Genomic DNA, 22445 nt, shown 5'->3' on the forward strand with positions numbered 1-22445 from the left:
CTTACTCTGTGTTGAATGTGAAATTTGCCTTTTCATTTTAGGAATTGGAGAATGATGCAGCTTTTCAGCAAGCTGTGAGGACTAGTCATGGCAGAAGACCTCCAGTAAGTGAAAAAACATTTTTTTTTTTTTTATTGTGGTAAAAAACACATAACATGAAATTTACCAAATTAACCATTTTTACCTGTATATTCCTGTAGTGTTAGAGATTATAACCATCATTAGGTTTAGATGGTAGTGAAAGAGATCTTCAGAAGTTTTTCATCTTGTATATCTGAAACTCTGTATCTATTAAACAAAAACTTCCCATTTTCTCCTACTTCCAAAGCCCCTGTAACTACCATTCTACTTTCTATTTCTATGAATTTGACTAATTTAGATACCTTACATAAGTGGAGTCTCAGAGTATTTGTCTTTTTGTGACTGGCTTATTCACTTAGTATAATGTCCTCAAGGTTCATCCATGTTGTAGCATGTGACAGAAACTCCTTCCTTTTTAAGTCTGAATAGTATTCCATTGTATGTTTATACTACATTTTGTTTATCCATTCATCTGTCAATGAACACTTGTCCATTTTTGTTATTCAGTTATAGGAGTTCTCTATATATTCTGGATATTAATGTCTTATCAGATGTACGATTTGCAAATATTTTCTTTCATTTTGTAGATTGCTTTTAACACTGATGTGTCCTTTGATACACCAAAGTTTTTTAGTTTGATATAGTGCCAGTTGTCCATCTTTACTTTTGTTGCTTGTGCTTTTGGTGTCATATTCAAGAGATCATTGCCAAGAATAATGTCATGAGGCTTTTCCCCTATGTTTTCTTCTAGCATTTTTGTAGTTTTAGGTCTTACATTTAGATCTTTAACCCATTTTGTGTTAATTTTTATATATGGTATAAGATAAAGATCCAACTTCATTCTTTTGCATATGGATATTTAGTTCTCCCAACACTATTTGCTGTGCAGACTGTCCCTTCCCTATTGAATGGTCTTGGCACCATCGTTGAAGATCATTTGACCATATATGTAAGGGTTTGTTTCTGGGCTTTCTATGCTGCTCTATTGGTCTGTTTATCTGTCTTTATGCCAGTAACCACACTGTTTTGATTACCGTAGCTTTGTAATATGTTTTAAAATCAGGAAATGTAAACCTTCAAACTTTGTTCTTTTTTTTCACAATTGTTTTAGCTACTTGGGGTCCCTTGGTATTCCATATTAATTTTAGGATGAATCTCTATTTCTGTAAAAAAAAGTCTTTGGGATGATAAGGATTTGATAAGATTATATTGAATTAACTGGGTTGTATGGACATCTTAACAATATTAAGTCTTTCAGTCTATGAACCCATGAACACAGGATGCCTTTCCATTTGTTTATATGTTCTTTAGTTCATCAAGTTTTGTAGTTTTCAGTGTATCTAGTAAGTGAATTTTAAAGTATTTGAGATAAAGGATTTCTTATGTTATTGAAAATGTAAACATTATTTTTATTAGGCATCAGAATATTGTTTACCTAAAACATTCATTGTTTTAAAAATGTTTGCTTTTCTAATTTTTAAAGTAGCATAAATATTGATCCTTCAAAACATTGGGGCTTAATTTACAGATTACCCTTCCTTGTATTAATATTAATTAATACTCTATGAATTAATTTCCTACCAGTACATGAATTGCTAGAGTAGTTTTTTTCAGTATTAGTATTAAGGTTTTTGTATATGTCGTACAGAGCATAGACATCTGCCTTTCACAGTGCATGAAATCTGCCAAGCTTTGTTTGTAGTTGAAAATAAACAAGGTTGACACTAAGTAGTGAAGCAGAAAAAGTTATATCCCTAATGTTCTATGTCTAATATTCCTTTTTTGAATGCTGCTCCTCCCTATCCATCTAATACTATATAGCAGTGGCTTTCAGCTGGGGGCACTTGTGCCCCCCCACCAGGGACATTTGGCAATGCTTAGAGAGATATTTTAGGTTGTCACAACTTGAGTGGGTGCTACTGGCACCTAGTGGGTAGCAGCCAGAGATGCTGCTAACCATTCTACAATGCATGGGCCAGCCCCTGGTAATAAAGAGATATCCAGCCCAAACTCCTCTGCTTTAGATGAAGTGTCCTTCTGCTATTACCTTCCCTCACTTTGTCACGTTCTCACCTTCCTCCCTGTCCTACATACTTATTTAGCAAAAATAAATCGTTGTGAATACCTCGCCCATCTCATATAGGGTAAATGCATTTAGTGTGGTTCCTTGCAATGACTTTGGCTAAACCACTGCACAGGTAGAGGACACAGTCAGTCCTCCATAAGACTACTCCCATTTCTGACACCAACTGCAAGTTCATGGTTCCCAGAACCATCCTCAGGCTTGATAATTCTCTGGAAAGACTCAACGAACTCACTGAAATCTCCTGTACTTACAGTTTAATCATGGGAAGGATACAAATTAAAATCCACCAAGGGAAGAGATGCATAGAGCAGGGCCTAGGAGTGGTCCAAACAGAGAGCTTCCGATTATCCTCTCCCTGTGGAGCAAGACATGGCAGTGCCTTTTCCTAACCACAGTGTGACAGTACTTGAAGAGTATTGCCAACCGGGGAATCCTACCCTAGACTTTGGCATTCAGATTTTTTACTAAGGCTTGATCACATACCGCCCACCAGGCCAACCTTTAGTCTCTAGCCCCGGAGGTTTGGGCTAATAACTCCAGAAGCTGATGTGTCCCAAAGCTCCCATTGTGAATCACATTGATAGACTGACCAGTGGCCAAAGCCAGGGCAAACAAAGACACTCCTGTCAGGCAGAGGATTTCAGGGGTGTAGAAATCATCTCTTAGGAGCCAACAACAAAGGCCACACCTCTCTTTGAGTAAAGTTAATTCTTCACTACACATTCTAAAACCCATATTTTATTTATTTATTTAATTTTTTTACAACCCATATTTTAATTTTGAAGTTACCTTCATTATGGGAAGAAAAACCATAGGCTTTGGGTCTTTCCACTAGGCTAGTGATTAGACTGTAAGCTTTTCAAAGAGGCAGATTATCTTATTCATCATTCTTTTCCTTGTCTACTTAAGTGTTCCATACATCTTTATTGACTAACTTAGTAAATCAGTGAACTTTGCCTTCAATTAAGTGATTTTAAGGGATCACATAGCAGGTGATAATTTTGCCAGGTGGCCCTTCCAAAGATCTTTAGAAATGACTTTGGAGATACTTATTTTATAGATGAGGAAACTGAAGCCTAGAAAAGCCAAGGTCTCACAGCTGTCTGTAACTGGGATAGAGTGTGGGTCATTTAATCTTCTGTTGAGTGATATTTTCATCACATCGTACTTACTATATTAAATGGGAAAAAGTTTTACGCTTTTCATATGAAAAATCTTATAGGTTCACTAAAGAGGACAAAATTCTAGGTTGCTCCTAAGGAGCTTACAATCTTCAGAAGGAAAATTAAATGGACACACTTAGATATTACAAGGCATGAAGTAATAAATTATAATAAAAGAGTAAAAATTGCTATGAAATTTCAAAGAAAGGTCATTTGCCACTAGTTGGGAAAATCAGAAGAGGTTGCTTAGAAGATAAATTAAGAATTGATTATTACGGGATATGTAGAACTGAGATTGACCTTGAGATACAGGAGAAAAGGGCATTGCAGGTAAGAGTACAAGGTAAATGAGGGAAGCGAGTGTAGGAGCTGCCCAATGCTGACAACAAAACTCAAAAACGAGATTTAGTCGTTAGGTAGTAGTTAAAAAAATAATGGTCTTCCCCTCAGTTTGTTCTCATGGAAGAAGTTGCGGAGACCCATATGCTTCCTTTTCAGTTTTTTCTAAGACCTGGAGCCAACCTTATCAAGCATGAGTTTAAGCCCTGAAACATGTATACAATTAAAATACCTTTCGATGTCTAAAGTTCACCTAACAACTTTATATCTTATCACCTGTAATTCAGGCATTTGTTTTCCTACAGAATTAACATATATGTATGTTTTTTACCATATTTTGCCTCTAATTACATTATCATATGATTCAGTTCAAAATATTTTCTAATTTCCATGGGTATTTCTTCTTTGACCTGTAGGTTTTTTAGAAGTATATTTCTTAATTTCCGAATATATTAAATTTTTCTAGTTATCTCTGTGTTACTGATTTCTAGTTTTATTTTTAGATAGGGAATATAATCTGTATGCTTTCAATGTTTTGAAATTTGTTAATGTCCCAAATGCATTCTTAAAGAATATATGTTCCACGATGGGTACAGTGTAATATGTCAATTGGGTAAAGTGTGTTAATGGTTTTGTTCAGATGTTCAATATTTTTACTGTTTTTTTGTTTGCCTACTGTAGTTGTTGTCTTTGTTTTCTTTTCTTTTTTCTTTTTCCTTTCCTTCTTTTCTTTTCTTTTTTCTTTTCGTTTCGTTTTTCTTTTCGTTTCGTTTCTTTTCTTTCACCAAGTCTCACTCTCTTTCCCAGGCTGGAGTGCAGTGGTGTGATCTTGGCCCACTGCAACCTCCACTTCCTGGGTTCAAGCAATTCTCGTGCCTCAGCCTCCTGAGTAGCTGAGACTACAGGCTTGAGCCACCTCACCTGGCTCATTTTTATATTTTTAGTAAAGACAGGGTTTCACCATGTTAGTCAGGTTGGTCTCGAATTCCTGACCTCAGGTGATCCACCCACCTCAGTCTCCCAAAGTGCTGGGATTACAGGCGCGAGCCACTGCGCCTGGCCTACTGATTCTATTTTTAATGAGAAAGTGTGATCAATTCTTGCACTGTGGTTGTGGGTTTGTATTTTTTTAGGTTTTTGCTTTATATATGTGGAGCAAAGATATTTAGATTGCTATATTTTCATAGTAACTAAGCCTTTTATTGTTATGAAGTATGCCTCTATCTCTAGTAATGCCTTTTGTCTGTTTGTAAGATATTAATATGTTGTTATAGCTATACAAGCTCTTTGTCTAGCATTTTTATTGTATATCTTTCCTGTCTTTTTACTTCCAACTTTTCAATATCAATTTATTTAAAATGTAATTCTTATTAGCAGCATGTGATTGGTTTTTGTTTTTTTAATAGTCTGACAATCTTATTTTAGTTAAGTATTTATTCCACTTACATTTAATGAAGTTACTGATTTACTTTAACATTTGCTATGTCACTGTTTGCTTTTGTTTTTTCCTGGCTCTTGTATATTTCATTTTCTCTCCTTACTTGCTTTCTTTTTTGCTTGTTTTTTATTATGCCATTTCCTTTTTCTGTTATCTTAGTAGTTTACATTCTCTGACTATTCTTTTAGTGCTTCCCTAAATATTATGATACTCATCTTTAACTTTTTAAAGTCTAGTATAAATTAATAGTTTCACTACTGCCTGGACAGTGCCAGGATTTTACATTATTTTTATTTTTTCAGTTCTAGAATTTCTATGTACTCGTTTTTTATAGTTTTTAGTTCATTTTCAGTTGCTGATATTACTAATCTTTTAATTCATTGATCATGTTAAGCATAGTTATGTTAAAGTCTATGTCTGATATTTCCATTATATGTATCCACTTCTGAGTTTCTTTCTATTCTTTTGTTTATCTTGGCTTTTGGTTAGGTAGTCTTGCCTCTTATATGTCTACGTTGGTTTTAATTGTGAGACATTATAAATGAAAAATTTTAGAGATACTTTATGGCTCTGTGTCTGCACTACTCAGTATGAGAGGCAATAGCCACATGAAACTATTTACATTTAAATTATTTAAAACTAAAATAAATTCTCATTGTACTGCTTACATTTCATATGTTCATCAGCCTTGTGTGGCCAGTGGGTGTCTTATCAGAAAGGGCAGCTATAGAACTTTTCCATCACTACAGAAAGTTTATTGGATAGAACAGTGCTAGAGGATCTTTCACTGGAGAGAATTTACTTTTACTTATGGTACTAGCAGCAGTAGAAATCCGTGATCACCTTAATCCAGTCGAGTTTGAGATGATTCTGAATTGGATGTCAGCCCTTATGAGGGCTAGTATACTATTATTTACCTTTTAGTCTTAGGGTGCAGCCTTTTGAGATCACAGTCTAAAGTCCAGAGGATTACCAGGTCTGTGTTATTGGCAGGCCCTCATCTCCAGTATTTATCCCCTCAGGCTGTGAGTCTCAAAAGCTTTGCCCAGTGTCTCAGATTTGCCATTGGAATTAACAGATGCCTCTAGAAGGAAAGCAGGCCTAAATGCAGGCTCACCTCTCTAGCCTTCCCATCTCTTCTTTATTTTCAGACCTTGTAATTCTTCACTGTCTTGATGGTTCTCTAATATATTCACACATTAAAAAAAAATATTTTGACCCCATGTATATTTTTTGATAGTTCTTAGTGAGAAGGTTTTAAAAACCAGTTCATCATAGCCAAAAGTAGAATTCCTCCGTTTGTGATATTTAATTAATATTTCTAACAATTCTGCTTAACAACTAACATTTTTAGTATACTTTCACTGATGTGCTCCTATTTGATTCTGACTACAATTTTGTGATCCGTATACTTTGTATTCTTATTTAAAAGATGAGGAAACTGTAGGTTCAAAGAGATTAAATAAAGGTAGTTGTTATAGGGATAGCTGAGATTCAAACTCAAGTTCTCAGACCCCAGATCTTGTGTCTACTGTTTGGCCTAGTGGCTAGCAGTAGTAATTATGCAGTAAAGTGTTTAATTCGTGATGGTTGCAAGCATGAAAACAAATCTTTCTTACTGGCACCTCAGATCATTCAAAAGTCCACTTTCTCTTTTAAAATGAATTCCAGAATGAGTCTCCTTCCCATATACTTAAAATACCTGAGCTCCCTAATATTTAAGATAATTTAAAATAAATCATTCTAAGTATTATAGAAATATTTCTTTATTGTTGAGTCTATATTTTCTATTTCTTTTCCAGTTTTCTATTATATAGCTCAGTCTGAATCCTGTTAACTATGTTCTTTTTCCTCCCCAAGATAACTGCTAAAATATCAAGCACGGCAGTTACTAGACCTATAGCTACTGGATATGGGGTAGGTTTTTGTAAGCTGAAAATATTAAGATGCTTTTTCTCATACGATAGTTCACTTTAGGCAGTTCTGAATAATTTTATTATATTTTAGGTCATAACCCAGATATATTTTCCATTTTGGATACTTACGAACATTATCCAAGTCTAGTTTGATTAATAAATTTGAATATTCTAGTCATTTTGATTTGTAAGTATTGGAAAATATTTTAGTACCTTTTTCCATTTGTAAACCCTGTGTTCGTTGACTTCCTTTCATTTTCTACATGATACAACCAAGTCTCGTGTATTCCATTCATATGTTTTATGTGAAGTTAAATTTTATATAAATGTAATAGTGTGTATAATTGGGAAACATTTACTAATCAACAAATATAAAATTTAAGAAAAGTGTTTCAGAAGTGTATATTTGGGTCTTATATTAGAAGCCTTTGGAGGAAAGATATATCAAACTCTATAAAAGTAATAAACTTTTTAATCTTGCCCAAATTACCTGTAACTTGGATGTTTTAGCTTATATGAAATAACAGAGGAATGAGAAAAATGGAAAAATTAGGTGGAATAGCTTTTCTTAGTCAAAAAAATGTCTTCAGAACCTAGAGGTCCAGGGCACTTGCTTTCATAATGTTCCTTTATATGAGTGAAGAAAGTAGCCTTCTACGTAGTATAACTGTGTGTCATATGAAACATGCTTTTATTAGTTAGCCTGAGTGTATATTACTCATAAATTTGATTTTTGGGGGTGTTTCAGAATAAGAGCAAACTTTTTCCATGAAGGGCTAGATATTTTAGGCTTTGCAGATAATATGGTCTCTGTTGCTGCTATCCAGCTCTGCATTTGTATAGCAAAAGCAGCCATGGGCAGTGTGCAAAGGAATGGGGCATTGCTATGTTCCAGTAAAACTTTATTTACAAAGGCTATGTGTTGTAGTTTGCTGCTCCCTGTTTTATAGTTTTACCCTATACCCTCAGGAGGTAAAAGTAATAAATTACGTTTGTTTATTTGCCGGTAGAATGAAGAAGACTTCTATAACTTGGTTTAAAAATTTAAGGTAGATATTTTTAGGAATCTTTTTAACTTAACTTTTCTGTTTACTAGTCCAAGACATCTCTGGCATCATCAATAGGAAGACCAGTGACAGGGGCTATTCAGGTATCTCTATTTGCATGCTTGTTCATTTTGTGCCTTTTTTGTGACTTGGAATTTACTACCAAAGTTTTTTTACTTTATTATGTTATTTTAAAATGTTAAGATATTACTTACATAGTGACCCAGATTCTTTAAATTGTGGGCTAAAGTCTAGACTGTTGTAAATCTTGGAAGGTAAGGTCTCTTTAGATTTATTTACTCAGGTATCAAATGAATCCCCATTGGGGAGTGGGCATAGAACTGATCATTGCTTATATGGTGTATTCTGGGGCCCGTTTTTCCTGTGCTACCATTTACAACAATTTCTGTGGTTTCTCTCATAGGCATGTAAGAAACCAACCAAAAGTAAGAGAGTAGCTGGCTAACAAGCTGATTAATTTTTTTTTTAGAACTATAGGCCAGTTAGATCCAAGAATTAAAATTCTAAAGGGGAGAGAGGACAGGATTGATACATGAGGAGGTAGAAGTAAGGAGTAAATGTATAGTGATTAAAAGTTAGCATTTTAAAAATGGGTCTATATTAAGCTGTGTGTAATGTGCAGAACTGTACATAGGAGATCTTATTTAAGAATGAATGATTCCCATTCTCTTTAAAGGATGGAGTTACTAGACCCATGACAGCAGTGAGAGCAGCTGGTTTTACCAAAGCAGCTTTGAGAGGTTTGTTACACTATCTCTACTAATAATCTTTTTTGGATCTTTTAATCTTTTATCATTTTGTGATATAAATATTAATGCCATTTTAAATAAAATCTAATGATGCCATTGATTATAAGATGCACCGATATTTCAGGTACCATTAAGAAAGGAAAGGGATAATGAAAACCTTCTACATATCTGTTGGGGTGGTAATTAAACCATGGTGTAATTTGTCAAAATGTATTGAAATAAAGGCCGGGCGCGGTGGCTCACGCCTGTAATCCCAGCACTTTGGGAGGCCGAGGTGGGCGGATCACAAGGTCAGGAGATCGAGACCACGGTGAAACCCCATCTCTACTAAAAATACAAAAAATTAGCCGGGCGCGGTTGTGGGCGCCTGTAGTCCCAGCTACTCGGGAGGCTGAGGCAGGAGAATGGCGTGAACCCGGGAGGCGGAGCTTGCAGTGAGCCGAGATCGCGCCACTGCACTCCAGCCTGGGCGACAGAGCGAGACTCTGTCTCAAAAAAAAAAAAAAAAAAAAAAAAAAAAAGAAATAATATGTAGAAAGTTAAATGATAATTTAAAAATAAAATTATAACAAAAATTAATGTTTAGTATGCCAATAAGGAAAATTAAAAAGCCAATACCAGGTTATAAGACATGTGACTGATAATTTAGAGTTCATAATAGGGATAGATCACTGTGGAAGAGAAAGTTCATGCTGAGAATATCTTATTTTTGTTTTTAAGTTTAATACATGTGTTATTTACATAGCTTTACGTATGTTAAATATCTTACCAATTTCCCAGTATGTTTATATAGATACAATGTTATGTCCATTTAATAAATAGGTAATTGAAACCATTTAATAAAGAGGTAAATGAAATATCTTATGCAGAGTTTTATATTTTCATATTTTTTTCAATTTTACTGGGTTACAAATAGAATATTAACTCTTGAATTGTGTCTCAGGCTCTGCATTTGACCCTCTTGGTCAGTCAAGGGGCCCTGCTCCCCCTTTGGAAGCCAAGAAAAAAGATAGGTATGTAAGTCCTTATGTTGTTGTTTGTTGTGGTTGCTGCATATTTTTAATTTTTATTTTCCAAATACATAATTTTTTTTTTTTTTTTTTTTTTTTTGAGATAATGTCTCATTCTGTTGCCCAGGCTGGAGTTGCAGTGATGCGATCTTGGCTCACTGCAAACTTCACCTCCCAGGTTCAAGTGATTCTCCTGCCTCAGCCTCCTGAGTAGCTGGGATTACAGATGCCCACGACTATGTCCAGATAATTTTTGTATTTTTGGTAGAGATGAGGTTTTGCCATGTTGACCAGGCTGGTCTCAAACTCCCAATCTCAAATGATCTGCCGACCTCAGCCTCCCAAAGTGTTGGCCTTACAGGCGTGAACCACCGCACCAGCCCAAATACGTAATTCTTAGAAAGTTTGTGTCAGCAGAGTAGTAAACAAAAAACCATCCCTAGTTGCCAGAACTAACAAAATTAAGAATAGCCATATGTATTCTGTGCAATTTTATTGTGATATTATTTGACTTGAAGATATGGTCTGATTTTTTATCAGGGCCAGTATTGAGTTTCTTGACAGCCAAATGGGGTTGTAAATGTTTAAGATAGGATTATTTTGAGAGGACATTTCAAGGGAAAACATTAAGAGAACACATGAAATTAATTTGTCATATTATTGAAAAATTTAATTTTTTATAGAACAAACTTAATTTTGTGCTAGCAGCTAGACAGTAGCCAAAAAGGTATGATATACATTTAATTATGTACATCTGCTGGTATCTAAGAACCTTAATGTATACATTTTACAAATAGTAATAAAAGCTAACATTAACTGAGTCCTGGCTGTGTGCCAGGCACCTTTCCAAGTACCTTCCCTATGAAAACAGAGCTATTACTCTCACTAGTTCATAAAGAGGGGAACTGAAGCCCAACTGTCTTAACTTTCTAAGGCTAATAAGTGACAAGGCTGAGATTCAAACCCAGTTTTTCTAGTTCCAGAGCACAAGCTGGAACTAGAAATTAATCACTACACTGTTATTGCTTCTATAGAATATATCTTTTTAAATTGTAATTCTTTTTTTTTGTTTCTTTTCTTTTTTTTTTTAATTTAAATTGTAATTCTTAAACCCAATATTTAGGCTTTTGTGTAAATTACATAATTTCCATTTTTGACTAGCAAGGAACCTCTATAGAAAATCACTTTATCTTCATTAATGACAGCGTATTTGCTAATAAAAGCATTTTTTATTTAAATATTTTGTCATTTATGGTCCTTTCAGCTGCTAATAACAGAAAACATGTTTGTTTGTTTTTTTTTTTAAAAAAAAGAGGCCAGGTGTGGTGGCTTACACTTGTAATCCTAGCACTGTGGGAGGCCGAGGCGGGGCCGGGGGGGCGGGGATCACGAGGTTAGGAGATTGAGAATATCCTGGCTAACATGGTGAAACCCCGTCTCTAATAAAAATACAAAAAATTAGCCGGGTGCGGTGGCAAATGCCTGTAGTCCCAGCTACTCAGGAGGCTGAGGCAGGAGAATGGTGTGAACCCGGGAGGCGGAGCTTGCAGTGAGCCGAGATCGCGCCCCTGCACTCCAGCCTGGGTGACACAGCAAGACTCCATCTCAATTAAAAAAAAGAAAAAGAAAAAAAAAGGGGGGGCATGGTGGCTCATGCCTATAATCTCAGTCTTTTGGGAGGCCAAGGTGAGAGGATCACTTGAGACCAGAAGTTCAAGACTAGCCTGGGCAATATAGTGAGACCCCGTCTGTACAAAAAATTAAAAAATTAGCTGGGTATGGTGGCATACACCTGTAGTTCCAGCTGCTCAGAAGGCTGAGGTGGAAGGATGGCTTGAGCCCAGGAGGTGGTGACTGCGGTGAGCTGTGATCATACCACTGCAGCCCAGCCTGGGCAACACAGCAAGACCCTGTCTCAAAGAAAGATTACAAAAAAAGTCGTATACATAATTAACAAGAAAATTTATGATCTCACATAGTAGGGAGTTCTGGGGTGGTTAATTTAACTGCTCAGTAACATCACCCCTGGCCCAGCTTCTCGTTGTTCCCTTAGCTTTCCCCAAGCGCCTGCTGATCATTGTGCTGCCAGGAGAGTGTTGAGAGTTCGAAATCTCCGTGTAACTGATGGAGTCTAGAGGCAGAACGTTCCTAGTCTTAGGTCTCTTAAAAAGCCAAGAAGATCTTTCCAGCAGCCCTCTACCTGAAGCAGATATGCCTTCATTTCTCAGTGTGGAATGCATCACATGCTCACGGCTGAACCAAACACTGGACAGAGAGAATGCGATTCTCTTGACTTGCTCAGATTCTGCATGCAAAGAAGAGGGGCGGCTGGTAGGCTCTGTGTGGGTAGGTAGCCAGCAGTGCCTCAATATAGATTGCAAGTTTTTGCATTTGATAGGGACCGGGTAAGTTACTTTCAGTGTCTTCATAAAGTTCTCTTACAGATTTTTAGCTTTCAAATTTTATGTTGATATTTTGAATTTAATAGTAAAATCTGTCAGCAACATTTAAGACATACATTAAAGTGTTTCAGACAACTAGAAAATAGAATTCTATACTTCCTGTAACCTTCATAAGACTACCATCTATTATGCATATTGCTCAGTTAGAACAGATCTTTCTAAACTAATAAACTTGGTAGTCTTAGTCCCAGGTTTACCCAAAGAATATAATTTTATAGAGAAAGTTATGCTGTTCAGTTTATTCCTGTATACGTTTATAAAGTCCGTTTGTAGAGAATTAAGAGAACTACTGTCTCTTCTGATATAGCTGTAGTAAAATTTTACTTAGGCATTGATGTGTATTCAGAGTATTGTCGTATTTTGCCAAAAGAAAGTGGTAGCAAAACAACATTAATGTTATTTTGAAAGGTAACCAATTTGGAAATACTTGATTTGCTATTAATAGAGCCAGGATTTTTATGCTTCTTCACCTCATTAGAAACTTTCTCTATTGGTGGTGCACGCCTATAGTGTCAACTACTCAGGAGGCTGAGGCAGAAAGATCGCTTAAGCCCAAGAGTTCAAGCCGTAGCACATTATGATTGTGCCTGTAAATAGCCACTGCATTCCAGTCTGGGCAACATAGCAAGAGCCTGTCTTTTTATTTTTATTTTTTTATTTTATTTTATTTTTTTTTTGAGACGGAGTCTTGCGCTGTGGCCCAGGCTGGAGTGCAGTGACCGGATCTCGGCTCACTGCAAGCTCCGCCTCCCGGGTTCACGCCATTCTCCTGCCTCAGCCTCCCGAGTAGCTGGGACTACAGGCGCCTGCCACCTCGCCCGGCTAGGTTTTTTTTTTGTATTTTTCAGTAGAGACAGGGTTTCACCGTGTTAGCCAGGATGGTCTCGATCTCCTGACCTCGTGATCCGCCCGTCTCGGCCTCCCAAAGTGCTGGGATTACAGGCTTGAGCCACCGCGCCCGGCCTTTATTTTTATTTATTTATTTTTTTTGAGACAGATTCTTGCTGTGTCACCCTGGCTGGAGTATGGAGTGCCGTGGTGCAATATCACTCACTGCAACCTCTGCCTCCCAGGTTCAAGCGATATTCTCCTACCTCAGCCTCCCAAGTAGCTGGGATTATAGGTGCCTGCCACAACACCCGGCTAATTTTTGTATTTTTTAGTAGAGACAGGGTTTCACCATGTTGGCCAGGCTGGTCTCAAACTCCTGACCTCAAGTGATCCACCCGCCTCAGCCTCCCAAAGTGCTGGGATTACAGGCAGGAGCCACCATGCCTGCCCATGTTACCTATCTTGACTGTTGTTATTATTTTACTGTTATGAATAATTACATGGTGTAGTTGTTAAAAACAGTGCAACATTTGCCTTTAATACCATGTATACATTTGTCTTATATATAACCTATTCTTAAAGTTTAAATGCACATCATTCAATGTTGAAAGTAAATTAGGCTGGGTGTCGTGGCTCAAACCTGTAATCCCAGCACTTTGGGAGGCTGAGGAGGGAGGATTGCTTGAGGCCTGGAGTTTAAGACCAGCCTCCCTGGACAAGATGAGGAGACTCTGTCTCTACAAAAAACAAAAACAAAATTATTCATGTATGGTGGCATGCGTCTGTAGTCCTAGCTACTTGAGAGGCTGAGGTGGGAGGAGATCACCTGAGCCCAGGAGTCAAGACTGCAGGCTGCAGTGAGCTATGATTGTGCCACTGCACTCCAGCCTGGGCAACCAAATGAGACCTTGTCTGTAAAATAAAATAAAATAAATTTTAGTATAGATTGTTAGAGGTTGAATGATTTAAATTGTACCTGCTTTTGTCTTTAATAGCCCAGAAGAAAAAATAAAGCAATTAGAGAAGGAAGTAAATGAGTTGGTAGAAGAAAGCTGTATTGCCAGTAGTTGTGGAGACTTAAAATTGGTAAGTTCATAAACAAGATTCAAGATAATGAGGCATTTATAGATGTATGTCTGCTTTTATATATACACCATATGTACAGACATATATTTTTGTTTGCCATTGACTAGTCTTAGGATAAGAAGCAATTATTTTGAGAACCAGGAATTGTAATTCGGTTTCATAAATTTGAACGTCAAAATAATTGGCTGATTTTGTAATTTTTGACATTGATCTTTTCAGTAGGGAAAAAAATTCTAATGTGTTGGTACGCTTAACTTGGCAGCCAGGTGGACTATTGGATTGGACGGCGATACGCTGCTGAAAGGTGCAGCTACCGGAAGCCACACACAGTGCCAAGGGCTCTTTTCTTCTTGAAGCCTCACTACTATCGAATATTTTTTCCTAAGTAAACTAAAAAATTATAGTTTGCTTTTTGGGAATCCAACTTTGCTTTTTAAATATCAATCTTTTCTTTTAATTTGCTTTGTTCATATTACTTTGTCATATCATATAATTTCCATGAGTTATTGGATTAATGAATACCATTAGAAAGAAATGTTCACTTTAAAAAGCTACTTTTATTACTCATAGAACTGGTGCTTTTTTTTTTTTTGTCATTCTAAAAAAAAAAAAAAAGTCCCTTTCCAAGGGAAGTTTCTGGTAAGAGCCCAGAGGGGTGTCCTGAGGAATCTGAGGATAGAAAATGAATTCATCCAACCTTCATGTAGATATTTCTTTTTTTTTTTTTTTTTTTGAGACGGAGTCTCGCTCTGTCGCCCAGGCTGGAGTGCAGTGGCCGGAACTCTGCTCACTGCAAGCTCCGCCTCCCGGGTTCACGCCATTCTCCTGCCTCAGCCTCCCGAGTAGCTGGGACTACAGGCGCCCGCCACCTCGCCCGGCTAGTTTTTTGTATTTTTTTTTAGTAGAGACGGGGTTTCACCGTGTCAGCCAGGATGGTCTCGATCTCCTGACCTCGTGATCCGCCCGTCTCGGCCTCCCAAAGTACTGGGATTACAGGCTTGAGCCACCGCGCCCGGCCGATATTTCTCAAATGCATAAAAGTTGATGAACACTCAAAGGAAGTTACAAGGTGTAAATCTGATTTCAGGCCTTAGAAAAGGCAAAAGATGCGGGAAGAAAAGAGAGAGTCCTGGTGAGACAGCGAGAACAAGTTACAACTCCAGAAAATATCAATTTGGATTTAACTTACTCAGTAAGTATTGAAATATAGCACGATGTTTAAATAAAATTTTGACTACGGTTAATGGGTTCCAGAGTCTTTTTTCTTTTATTTTTAAAATCTTACTGGTCTTCAGGTGCTCAGAATTAGATTAATAATAATCTTTGCTTCATGAAACACTCTTTGTTGTGTGCAAAGAGCTCTTTTATTTATTTAACTAGTTATTTTGGGCTGGGTGCAGTGGCTCATGCCTGTAATCCTAACGCTTTGGGAGGTGAAGGTGGGAGAATTGAGCTCAGAAGTTTGCGACCAGCTTGGGCAACAGAGTGAGACCTTGTCTCTGCTTATTAAAAAATATGTATATATTTTGATAACTTAGTAAGTACCTATAAACCTACCATCCAGTGGCTCTGTTTGAAGAGCACTAATTTTTATGCTCTATCAAGGTGGTTATTTTGATGAGATTGTAATGTAGACTTTTCGATCAGTGATTTTCAAGAACTTCAAACTAGGCATATAAGATAATGTTCTATGAGGGTAGTGGGGGAAAAAAAATCTAATGCCTCTAATTTCTATCAACATTTATTTAATTCTGAAAAGACACCTCCTTAATGTTTGCACTTCTGTTTGAAAGGGCGTATTTTCAGTGGGTAAAGTTTTCATATACTAAACACATAGAAAAAAAGGGCGTTTGAAATTTTGAAATGTTAGATGCTTATTGTTTATAGCTGATATTCTAAGATTCCAGGAAATCTTTCAGAGATAATTGATGATGATCATTTTTTACCTTTAGGAACATAATTTACTGTAAGTTAATTACTTAAATTGTAACTTAGTATATAGAGCTTACTATACAAATTCTTCTGATAGACTTTAAGGTTTAAGATATTTCCACATGTTTAATTTATATTTACAAAGAGAATTTAATTTAGTTCACGATCTTGCTTATTTCTTTGATCACCAGCAGCATTAATGATACATATTTATTTTTTATAGGTCTTCCAGAGATTAATAGATGGCAAATACTACTAAATTAAATAGAATACATAGAAAATTAAGGTGAAATTTAGAGGACAGCTCTTCCTTAGTGTTCATTTGTAATGCAAGATAATTCTTTTGTTTACTTAATTTCATAATTGGCTGAGTATCTTGATATAAGTAGCTAACTTTGTTGTACAATTTTAATCTCTAGAAAGATTACAGGTGAAAGGGGCCTAAAGTGGTCCTTATGTGTCTTTTCTATAACATTTTCTTCCTTAGGTTCTTTTCAATTTGGCCAGTCAGTATTCAGTTAATGAAATGTATGCCGAAGCACTTAACACATATCAAGTTATAGTGAAAAATAAGATGTTTAGCAATGCAGGTAGGTGTACATAATCAGTTTTTCCAGTAGATGTAATTATTTCATAGCATTAATTTATGTCTCCTCATTATATGCTTCCTTAAAATGAAATGATCTATGCTCTCAGCAAATCAGTATTTATGATAGGGGTATCCTGCTTAAACACGCTATTTGTATAAAAATCCTTACAGATGAAGAAATATAGTTAGCATGAGGTATACTGCCTAATATTAAACAAACAAATGTATCCTGTTATCACAAGTAGAATGAGCCATGGCATCCTCATAGAATGTGCTTTTCCTTATATAAATTTATCCCCAAGAGATTATAGTTTATATTTAGCATTTATATTGTGTAATTTTTTGGTACCAGTATTAATGTTTATCAGAATGTCATTTCCTTTAATATTATTAAAATGTATGTGGCATTCTTGAGTCTAACTTTTAAATGTCTTGAAGTTCCATATTTTCTTAGAAGAGTACACAATAATGTAAAGCACAATAATGTAAATCAGTTGTTTTCTAGCCATAGTTTCAGGAATCTATCTGTCTTAAGTTTCATTTCTTCACAGGATATAAGTTTGAAAGGTATAACTGTTTTAAAGTTAGAATTTTAGATAATGTCTAAGACTTCATAACTGAGAAATGCTTCAGAGAATATGAATTAAAAGTCATCTAAAATATCAGAAAGAGTGGAAAAATGAGAATATTATACATTCATTAAATTTTTTTAAATTAGGAATATTGAAAATGAATATGGGAAATATCTATTTAAAGCAAAGAAATTATTCCAAAGCCATTAAATTCTACCGAATGGCATTAGACCAAGTTCCAAGTGTCAATAAGCAAATGAGGTAAGTTTATAACAATAGATAATAATTGTAAAATGTAAGTGTTTTTCTAAAACAAGATAACTCTTCTGACCTGTTTTCTGTGGGTTGAACATTTTGAAGTGTTTATATGTGAGATTTATATGTGTAGTATTTTGATCTATTCCCTTCTTACTACTTGTACACATTTTTATAATGGCAAGTTAAAGGTTAAAGCATTGCATGTGATCATATGAAATAAAACTAAGCTAAGTGACCAATAAAGGGGTTAACCCTGAAGGCCGTTACTACCCTGATATAACTTAATACGGACACAAAATCATAATAGCAGTCCTCCAGAACGTATCAAACATATCAATACAAGGCTAGAAATTAAGCCCCCCTTACGTTCTTGCTGTAGCTTGAGAATGAAATAGTGAGAGAAAAGGAGTACTTCTCAGTCTTAGAAGAGGGGGAAGCTGGGATATTTTCTATTCTTACAGTATTCAGGAGGAGAAACAGCAAGTTCTCTTATGGTCTAGAGATAACTGTGGGGACATAGGAAGTTTCCAGGATATTTACTGATCATAATTTCCCCTAGGCACGGTACAGTTTCTCTGTGAAGGTTAATTTATTTGCAATACCACATTTTACGATCATTTGTTTTTGAATTTTACATAATATCTCATTATCATTAGCAAATATTATCTAACTTACAGAACACCATGCCCTTTCAGTACTTTTAAGCCAGGTGAGACCAGGAATTCGAGCGTTTTAGAAAAAAAAATAGTATCGAGTAACATATATTAAGTGCTTCATAATCAATAATCAAGACAATGGGTGCTATAATAATTCGGTGGAAGAAATCATTATTGAGAACAAGAATGGTCAAGAAAGGCTTTATGAAGGAGGCATACTTGGTATAGACTATTTAGGAGGAGAGAAGGGATGACATCTGAAAAAAAGGCCAGGAAGTAATAGTCTTTATGATCTGATCAGAGAATTATGAATAAACTAATTGAGTTGAAATAGAGGGATTATATTGAAGAGTGTTTAGAAATAAGGTGGGATCACATCCGTTAGAATGGCTCCAATCAAAGAAACAATAACAAGTTTTGGTGAATATTTAGAGAAATTAGAAACCTAATTCATTGGAGATGTCAAATGGTACAGCTACTTCGGAAAATAGGCAGTTAGCTAAAAAAGTTGAAAACAGATTTACCATGTGACCCACAATTCTGCTTTTAGGTATATACCCAAGAGAAATGAAAATATAGATTGTCACAAAGGCTTTTACACAAACATTCATAACAAAATTATTCATAATAGCCAAAAAGTAGAAACAAGACAAATGTCTACCGAGTAGGTAATGTATAAATAAAATACGGTATGTATTCATACGATGAAATGCTGTTTGACAAAAAAGGGAATCAAGTATTGATACATGCTACGAAATGGAAGAATCTCAAAAAATTATGCCAAGTAAAAGAAGCAAGACAAAATATCACAAATTGTATGACTCCATTTATATACAATGTCTAGAAGAGACAGAGAGACAGAAAATAGACTAATAGGCCGGGCACGGTGCCTCATGCCTATAATCCCAGCACTTTGGGAAGCCGAGTTGGGCGAATCACCTGAGGTAGGGAGTTCCAGACCAGCCTGACCAATATGATGAAACCCTGTCTCTACTAAAAATACAAAAATTAGCAGAATGTGGTGGCGGGTGCCTGTAATCCCAGCTACTCAGGAGGCTGAGGCGGGAGAATTGCTTGAACCCAGGATTCGGAGGTTTCAGTGAGCAGAGATCATGCCACTGCATTCCAGCCTGAGTGACACAGGGAGACCCTGTCTTAAAAAAAAAAAAAAGACTAATGGTTACCTAGGGCTGGGGATGAGAATGGGGAATGACTGTTAATGAGCACAGGTTTTATTTTTAGGGTAATGGAAACAAATTAAAATAGGGATGTGGTTATAGTTCCACAACTATATAAATACAGCAATAATTATTGAATCATATACTTAAAATGAGTGAATTTTATGGTATGTTTATAAAGCTTTTATCAGTAACGCTTTAACAAAACAAAATAGTAAAGTGGGAGAGGAAAAAAGAAAACTCTTTGTGGAACGGCTTGAGCGTCACACTAAAGAGTTAACTCTGTGGAACGGCTTGAATGTCACACTAAAGAGTTAACTCTGTGGAACGGCTTGAATGCCACACTAAAGAGTTAAGAATTGTAAAGCGAATCCATGTATTTTTCTTCTGTGGAACGGCTTGAATGCCACACTAAAGAGTTAACTCTGTGGAACGGCTTGAATGCCACACTAAAGAGTTAAGAATTGTAAAGCGAATCCATGTATTTTTCTTCTGTGGAACGGCTTGAGCGTCACACTAAAGAGTTAACTCTGTGGAACGGCTTGAATGCCACACTAAAGAGTTAAGAATTGTAAAGTGAATCCATGTATTTTTCTTCTGTGGAACGGCTTGAATGCCACACTAAAGAGTTAACTCTGTGGAATGGCTTGAACGCCACACTAAAGAGTTAAGAATTTTAAAGCAAATCCATGTATTTTTCTTTTAGGATTAAAATAATGCAGAACATCGGAGTTACATTTATTCAGGCTGGTCAGTATTCGGATGCTATTAATTCATATGAGCACATAATGAGCATGGCACCAAATCTGAAGGCAGGCTACAACCTCACTATCTGTTATTTTGCGGTTGGAGACCGAGAAAAAATGAAGAAAGCATTCCAAAAGTTGATTGCTGTTCCATTAGAAATTGATGAAGATAAATATATTTCACCAAGTGTGAGTAGGAAAAAGACATTTCTGTAGCCACTTTCCAGTTATCTGTGCTTTTCTGTTTTCAGAATGAGAAAGCCAGAATAGATGACTTCTTGGGTTTCTCCCAGGCCTGTACCAATGTGTTTTATTATTGATGTATTTCATTTGTTATTTAAATTGGGTTGAGAATGAGACTCTATTGAAATGGGGTAGAGATTATGGTTAAAACAGACTGCACAATTTTAGTTAAAAAAATCATTAAAAAAGAAGATTCCATGTCATTCATTAAGCTGGAGTGCAGTGGTGTCATCTCAGTTCACTGCAATCTCTGCCTCCCAGGCTCCGGCAATTCTCATGCCTCGGCCTCCTGAGTAGCTGGGATTATAGGCATGTGCCACCATGCCTGGCTAAGTTTTTTATTTTTAGTAGAGAAGGGGTTTTGTCATGTTGTCCAGGCTGGTCTCGAACTCCTGGCTTCATGTGATCCACCTGCCTTCACTTCCCAAAGTGCTGGGATTATAGGTGTGAGCCCGGCCAAGAGTAGTATCTTGACCAAGAAACCTCCAAATCCTTATTTCATCTATTAAGAGCCATTGTGGAGCAGAGGGAACCTCAACCGTGTACTAAATATATCAAGAGTGAAGGCCGGGCGTGGTGGTTCATGCCTGTAATCCCAGCATTTTGGGAGGCTGTGGCGGACAGATTGTGAGGTCAGTAGTTCGAGACCAGCCTGACCAACATGGCGAAACCCTGTCTCTACTGAAAATATAAAAATTAGCTGGATGTGGTGGCGGGAGTCTGTAATCTCAGCTACTTGGGAGGCTGAGGCAGGAGAATTGCTTGAACTTGGGAGGTGGAGGTTGCAGTGAGCCGAGATTGTGCCACTGCACTCCAGCCTGGGTGACAAAGCAAGACTCTGTCTTGAAAAAAAAAAAGTGAAATAAATTCCTTATCCTTAGTCATAGAGTGGAACATAATGCAACTACCAAAAGTCGTATTTTCAAACACCTAGGGAAATATTGTATAGTGTTAAGTGGGAACATACAGACACGCACACCTATTTTCAAACACCTAGGGAAATATTGTATAGTGTTAAGTGGGAACATATAGACACGCACACCTATTTTCAAACACCTAGGGGAATACTGTATAGTGTTAAGTGGGAACATACAGACATGCACAACTATTTTCAAACACCTAGGGGAATACTGTATAGTGTTAAGTGGGAACATACAGACTTGCACAACTATTTTCAAACACCTAGGGAAATACTGTATAGTGTTAAGTGGGAACATACAGACATGCACACCTATACATGACCATCAACTAGAAGCATCCAGACCAGTATAGAAACAGTAGCTTCTGAGCTATAAGATTGTAAAAGGTTTTAAAATGTTTTCCAGATTTTTACAAATAAAATATTGGCATACTATATATTAGTTTATATTAAGTAAAACCACATGAAATTGCCTCTATTTTTAGATAAAAATGATATATTTTCAATTTCACAGAGTTGAACTTTTAATAGATTTTCTTAATAGATTATATTAGCTGGTGGGCATGGTAGCGGGTGCCTGTAATCCCAGTTACTTGGGAGGCTGAGGCAGGAGAATCACTTGAGCCTGGGAGGTGGAGGTTGCAGGAGCCAAGATTGCACCATTCACTCCAGCCTGGGTGACAAGAGCAAAACTCCATCTCAAAAAAAAAAAAAAAAAAGATTATAAGGGTAGTGTAGCAAGTGGCTAAAGAGTATAGGCTCTGAAGCCAGATGCCTTGGCTCTACTACTCAGCTCTTACTCTCCCTGTGCCTCAGTTCTTTTATATATGTAATGGGACTAACTATTATAACCTATCTTATAGGGTTAGGGTGAGGATTATAGGTGAGGATTAAATGAGTAATGCATGTGAAATGCTTAAAATAGTAGCTGGCGGCTGGGCACAGTGGCGCATACCTGTAATCCCAGCACTTTAGGAGGCCGAGGTGGGAGGATTGCTTGGGCCTGGGAGTTCAAGACCAGCCTGTGCAACATGTCGAAACTCTACAAAAAAATATGAAAATTAGCCGAGCTTGATGTTGCACTCCTGTAGTCCCAGCTACTTGGGAGGCTGAGGTGGGAGGAT

At 36.6% G+C, this 22445-nt stretch overlaps 1 protein-coding gene across 6 annotated transcripts in view; it reads left to right on the forward strand.

Moving 5' to 3' along the window:
• The window catches only part of LOC105490297 (intraflagellar transport 88), a 123444-nt gene that overhangs the window by 18302 nt on the left and 82697 nt on the right, over positions 1-22445 (forward strand). For 2 of the 6 annotated variants that reach the window (XM_071081676.1, XM_071081677.1), the window contains exons 3-12: positions 42-104; positions 6968-7024; positions 8120-8173; positions 8767-8830; positions 9783-9852; positions 14138-14228; positions 15316-15420; positions 16648-16750; positions 17468-17582; positions 20120-20348. In XM_071081676.1, the coding sequence (XP_070937777.1) occupies positions 42-104; positions 6968-7024; positions 8120-8173; positions 8767-8830; positions 9783-9852; positions 14138-14228; positions 15316-15420; positions 16648-16750; positions 17468-17582; positions 20120-20348 (951 nt within the window). Of the gene's footprint in view, positions 1-41; positions 105-6967; positions 7025-8119; positions 8174-8766; positions 8831-9782; positions 9853-11732; positions 12196-14137; positions 14229-15315; positions 15421-16647; positions 16751-17467; positions 17583-20119; positions 20349-22445 lie in introns of those variants that run through there. The other 4 variants (XM_071081679.1, XM_071081678.1, XM_071081680.1 and 1 more) reach the window with 4 other exon arrangements.

Source organism: Macaca nemestrina, chromosome 16, assembly GCF_043159975.1.
Source record: "Macaca nemestrina isolate mMacNem1 chromosome 16, mMacNem.hap1, whole genome shotgun sequence".
NCBI classification, from domain to species: domain Eukaryota; kingdom Metazoa; phylum Chordata; class Mammalia; order Primates; family Cercopithecidae; genus Macaca; species Macaca nemestrina.